Raw genomic sequence first — 6000 nt, forward strand, 5'->3', positions numbered from 1 at the left:
GAATCATTTTGTTAATCCTACTGTTTGTTTTTTGGTTTGAGTTTGGGGGTTTTTTTTTTCCTTTTCAGGCACTGGAAAAACACTGCAGAGTAGATGGTGGCTATTCTGGAATTAGGGATGTTTATAACAATCATGAAAGCCATGATGATGTGCAGCAAAGTTTCTTCCTTTCAGAGACACTCAAGTAAGTTAAGAAAGTTGACTTTCCTTTAATATGAAGTAGTTCTATGTATCATTGTTACAGATCAGTATTTATCATTAGTACCCCTGACATTCACTTAACAAAATCTAACTGAAATAGTGGAGTTTTTCTTAGGTGATAGCCAAATTGGCCTTTTTTTTTTTTTTTTTTTTTTTTTTTTTTTGCCTTCTATATAAATAAACTAAATTGTATGGCTTCTGGAAATTATCCTTACTTCTGATAAAAGGTACTTGATAGTCTTTGTGGAGAAATTACATCTCCTGACTTTGATAGGATCTAATTATATATGCCAGCTCTCGTGAAACAAATTGAACTAGAACAAGGACTTAACAGGCTTGTATGGCATACTTTTCATTTTAAAGGTACAGAAAAAGGAAAAAGAAGTCAACTTGCATGGTAAGCTTGCAGGGACTGTTAAGAGAGTTAAACAAAAGCTTTAATTGTCTATCATCTCTGAAGTTTTTGATGAAACAAGGAAGTTTTGTCTTGGTCTCTTCACTTTTTTTAGCAAAGACCAGAAAGCCGGAAAGAAGCAATCGTGCTATTTCAACAAAAAGTGTAATATTCAAGTACCTGAAGTATCATAAACATATTTAAAATAAATTTATATACATAGTGGCATGGTTTTTGAGATAGTGCGCTCCCTCAACTATACCTTTTAAATTGGCCTATCAGAATTAGACCAAGAAAAGCCTTCTGGGAAGGATGGTGATTGAGGAAGAAGTAAAATTTCACTTCCTAAGCAGACCTTCAACCCTAAGCAGACTGCAATAATCACACTACAGTAGCTACTTCCCTGTATCATGACAATAAATAAAATTTTGGGTTTGTTTATTGGTTACTGCTGGGTTCAGTAGAGCCTGTCTTAGTAAATAGATGCCCAAGCTACTGGCCTAGTGCTGGTTTTCTTCTTTAAAAATCCTAACCCAGAGGTTGTTCTGAGATGTAAGACAGGATTGGACTTCAATATTTTCGTTACTACACCTTGATATATGTGGACATTCAGGAGGAAAAAAATTACTGTGGTTGTATATTATCAAAACAATATGTAATAAAACTACCGAAGATAAAATGGAAGTGCAGTGAACTGATATTTAATCTTGATAGCATAAACTTCTTTGTTCTTTATCAGGACAGAGGCATTTTTTTGTTTTCTCGAGTTGTTATTGCCCTAAATCCAATCTGAGTTGAGTAGTCCCAAAGCTTTGTACTAATCACTGTTGATGCTGAGATTTACTGGTGGTTTGTGTTTGGTCAGCTGTTCCATTGATACATTCCAAACATTTGTTTTCCTGAAGACTGCTGTAGTTCTACTCCCCTGATGTGGTCACATTTCCTGCTTTTTTTCTTACCAGGTACTTGTATTTGCTATTTTCTGAAGATGACCTTCTTCCATTCGAGCACTGGGTCTTCAACACAGAGGCTCATCCTCTCCCTGTTCTTCACAAAGACGATGGGAATAAAGAAGACGACCAGAAATAGATGAAGATTAAGTTATATTTTGTTTCATTCCTCGTGTTTCTTTTCAGGACTAGGGCACATGATTTGGTTTTAAATTCTTGAGTTAATTTTTTTAATCAGTGTTTTGCAGTCTGTTTTCTTTAACAGTAAATGCTTGTGAATTGACCCAAACTAATTATGATATAACCTGAGTCCTCTAATCCAGCTGAACCACTTCTTAGAAGAGAAACAGGACATCTCTCCAGATTGTGTTCGGCTGCAGTGCCATCTTGGCCAAAAAGAGCAGAGGGTCTGCATGTTACTTATTACCCCTTATGCTTTTAATCTGACTGCAAAATTCTTTTCTCCTCTGTGAGGAGATGTCTGCTTTAAGCTGTAATATTTTGCCATGTTGCAAAAAGCCATATTGAATTAAGTATAAAGAGCTTTTTTCTTTTTTTTTTTGTTCTATGTTAATTTGTTTTGTGTGTCATCCAAGACAAATCTTGTGACTGTGACAGCCTCTTCTTATGCGGGTCTATCATTACTTGGTAAACTATTTGATGAATTTCATTGTCAATGAAGTCTACATAGGAATATTTTCATCTCATGCAGACACGACTTTGAAACTGCAGTATATGTTGAACTTAGACTAAACTAGTTTCTATGAATTTAGCACATTAGTTAGCAGACTTTAGTTTTTCAGGTTTTGATTAGAATATTGTAATAGAATAAATTGTTTCCTCCCTTTTCTAAGTGGTGTTATTCTCATGTTTTTAGTCAGGCTACTATGGAGTAAACTAAGGTAGCAATTTCTTATTAAGGAAGGGAGTCTTACCTTCTTTATGTATTTAGTCCAGTAGCTTTCATATGGTTGTATGGTAAGGAGACAAAAAAAGTACTCAATGACATTTTCTGGTAAGCTGAGAATTAATTATACTGGAGACAATTTGTTTGGTTTTTTGGGACTTCCACAAACATTCAGATAGGTTCTGACTTGACAACAGACTTGATAGTTTCTTGTCACAAAACAATTTAATGTATCAACATTGAAGTTAGATGTTCAGATGCCTTTAAGAAAATTTGTCTTCTTAAAAGATAATCATTCAGAGAGGAAATTATCCAGCACAGAACTAAAACTTTCTGAAGGCACTGAGTCTGTCTTCTCTAAGTGAAAGAAATACAGTGTTCTTAAAAATATTTCCTAGATTATAGGCCTGGATTACTAATAAAGGTAACAGCTTTGCCAAAAATGTTTTAATGTGTGGTATCACCAAAGGGAAAAAGAAATGGGATTTATCAATTCCTGTTTCTATTTAAATGTAGTTTGGAGTTGTTTACATGATTATTAAGTCTACCTATGTTTTTGTTTAGTGACAGGATGACTTTTGTTAATTTTGAGTAACACCTGGCTTCCCATTCTGAGAAAGCACATAATTCACCAACTGGATTGCAGCAAAACAGATATGGTTCTGAACAGTACTCTTGAAAAGGTATTTAGTAAGATAGCTCAGTCCAGCATAGCTAATCACAGCTGAGGAAGCACATTTGTTTAGGCATTATGAAGTACATTTTTTCTGCACTGATAGAGGTCTGTGATGTAGGTTTTCTTAGATAGAAGCCAAGAGCAAAGATAGCTAGTTAAATTTTTATATATAGCAGCTGGAAGCTGACCCTTAAATTTTACTCTCTGGATTCTGTAAAGACAGCACTGCCTCTCTGCTTCCCTTGCAGACAGAGAACACGGTATGTGCCACATGAGCTGCCAAAGACATTTATGTAGGGGGCAAGGCAAGAGAACCTTCAGTGATACTGATCCTTTCTTCACAGGCTTGGCAGAGCTGAGCATTTGTACACGGAAGTTAATAAGGGTACCCTGCTGAGCCTGGGCCACCCAGTGCTCAGAGCATGGGCACAAAGGTTGTGCATCTGCAGGTAAAGCCTGCTTACATGGAACCAGCACCTTGGCTCAGGAGTTTTTGCTTTACTGCCTTTTTTTTTTTTTTCTGCTTTTTTATTCTATTATTATTTTTCTTTTTTAAAGTGTGATTCCCTCATGTCACAGTAACAGTTTTCCAAAAGTGAATGAGCAAGGATGAAGTCTTGGCTCTCTTCAAGAACGGAAATCCTGCTGATTCTGATATTCCAGCAATTGTATTGTTGGAGGACTATAATATTTCATTGTATTTCTTCAGAAACAGTATTTATAAAGGAGCTCTTCCCCCCACACACACTCTGAATACCACAGAAAAATTACAGCTGTTATAGGCCTTGTATCGTTTAAATAACTTCAATAACTCAGACAAAAAAAGTCTTTAAGAAATGTGTTTTGTAAGTCTCTTTTTACATGGTTTTCTTAACCTCAGTGTATCCCCCAGAAGTATCTGGTGATCTTATTTACCAAGCTGAAGAGAAACAGAGGAGAACCAGGTAGCTCTTCGTGTTTCAAAAAGCAGGCTACAAACACACTGCTCTTGTATGCGTCAGATCTTACGTATTTAAATATAAGCATCATGACTGTTTCCTTGTAATACAGACATTAAGTATGCTGGGGCTTTAGTTGGATTTTGTTGTTGTTATTGTTGTTTTGGGGGTTGTTTTTTTTTAGTTTGGGAGTTACAATGATTTGAAAGAGCACAAACGTGATGTGACTGGTATTGGTATTCAGGTTGTATGTACAAACTGCACTATACTGTACTTTTTGTAAACTAATGTAAGTAGACGAGAAGATTGTACAATGTGTAGATCTGCCAACTGTAAGAAAAAAACCTTTACATAAACTGAGAATATATTGATTTTTCTTCCTTTTTTTTTTTTTTTTAAATAACCCCAAAACACCAAAGTTAAAGCAAACATTTTGAAACAGTCCATACTTACCACTGCCTGTTAGAGTGCTGAGATAGTGTGCGTTTTTATTTCCCATTCGCTTAACTAGCTACATGGAAGTGGCTAGTGGTGGTCTTGGTGTGTTCCCAGTCCTTCATAAGAGCAAAGGAAATTGCTTTATTCTTGGGAGCATAGGGGGGATGGACACACATCTTTACATAAACTGCCTATACTTTTTCCATTTCTTCGTAGCATAATAATGCATTTAAATCTTCATATGTTAAGTCGTAACAGGCAAATCACTTTAAATGGCACCCACATTGTTTCATGGGGGAAAAAAAATAATGTTTTGATTGTTTGTGAGATAAGTATTACATACGTGTTGATTGTACACAGATTTTTGCAATTCCCAATGGCTCACTGTTTCTATGGTGACTTCATCATACATATCCATTTCTATCATGCATTTAAATGGTTTTTTGATTTGTACAGAGTCCATTTAGTCTTTTCATCTTTATATAAACAGAAATTATGGAATACATAATAGATCAAGATGCTTAATTTTTAAGAACTTATATTTGTAAAAATTTCTCTATTGTGAATAAAGTCTTTTAATATATCTGTTCAACTTGTTATAATTTTTCATAAGTGTATTGCAGAAGTAGCTACAGGAATCTGCTACGTATTCTGGTTTGGCTGCTATAGTAATTTTTTGTCAGCAGATTGGTTTGATAAAGATTAGTACTCTGTGTACTTGTTAAGATACTGTTGTTAACTAATGTTAACTAGTGTATAGAATTGTTACCACAGAAATAAATTTCTAGAAATTTTTGTCAATAAAATTCAGCATACCGAATGTATTTTAGTAGAAAGTGAACCTACTAATGAAAAGCAGAAAGCTGGGAAGTTGGTAGTGGCAGGCAGCAAGCAGAGTGAAGGTCAGTCACTCCAATTCATGTTCTGCACAATACAAGCAGGCTTCAGCTAAATGCCATTTAGGAGCAAACACCAGAGCAGAGCTGACAAGGCTATCACAGTGCCCAGCATTACATGATCATGTAATGAAATGCTGTTGTTAGTCCATGCTCCAGAGGGGAGAGGAACAGTTGTCATAGGAACTGTAGCTATATTTTGTGTCAGAAGGATGTTAAGATCTGTAGTCTAAATATTGAAATAACAGCTCACCTCATAGGTAACCTTGTTTTCTCTGTCTACTAGAAAGCCTCATTTAAAGATGATAGTGAAATAAACTGCTGTGATTTTACAGAACAGTCTCAGTAGCATCAATTTCTGTCAAACGACTTGCTCATTAGACCTGCTTAAGTAATTTTTGAGGGTAGCTCTTTAATCTGACGTTCTCATTTTGCCAGCATAGTTGCAGGTCTGCAGCTACATAATGCAGTCCTTGGGGTAGCTAGCAGGCAGCCCCTGCTCTAGCTACCTCCAGACCATGCAAACTGCTGCTCAACATTAACTAATGCAAACCATACCACAGAATATTATTCAGAGCATAAATACAAGCCTGCTTATAA

At 35.7% G+C, this 6000-nt stretch overlaps 1 protein-coding gene across 1 annotated transcript in view; it reads left to right on the top strand.

The window, feature by feature from the left end:
• Positions 1 to 2287, top strand: part of MAN1A1 (mannosidase alpha class 1A member 1) — a gene marked incomplete at its 5' end in the record, with an annotated part of 146252 nt that extends 143965 nt beyond the window's left edge. The window contains 2 exons of the mRNA XM_080616416.1: positions 69 to 184; positions 1558 to 2287. Of these exons, the coding sequence (XP_080472542.1) occupies positions 69 to 184; positions 1558 to 1684 (243 nt within the window). The 3' untranslated portion in view covers positions 1685 to 2287. The remainder of the gene's footprint in view (positions 1 to 68; positions 185 to 1557) is intronic.
• Between the last annotated feature and the right edge of the window lie 3713 nt (positions 2288 to 6000).

Source organism: Psittacula echo (assembly GCF_963264785.1).
Source record: "Psittacula echo genome assembly, chromosome: 4".
In the NCBI taxonomy this organism is placed as follows: Eukaryota; Metazoa; Chordata; class Aves; order Psittaciformes; family Psittacidae; genus Psittacula; species Psittacula echo.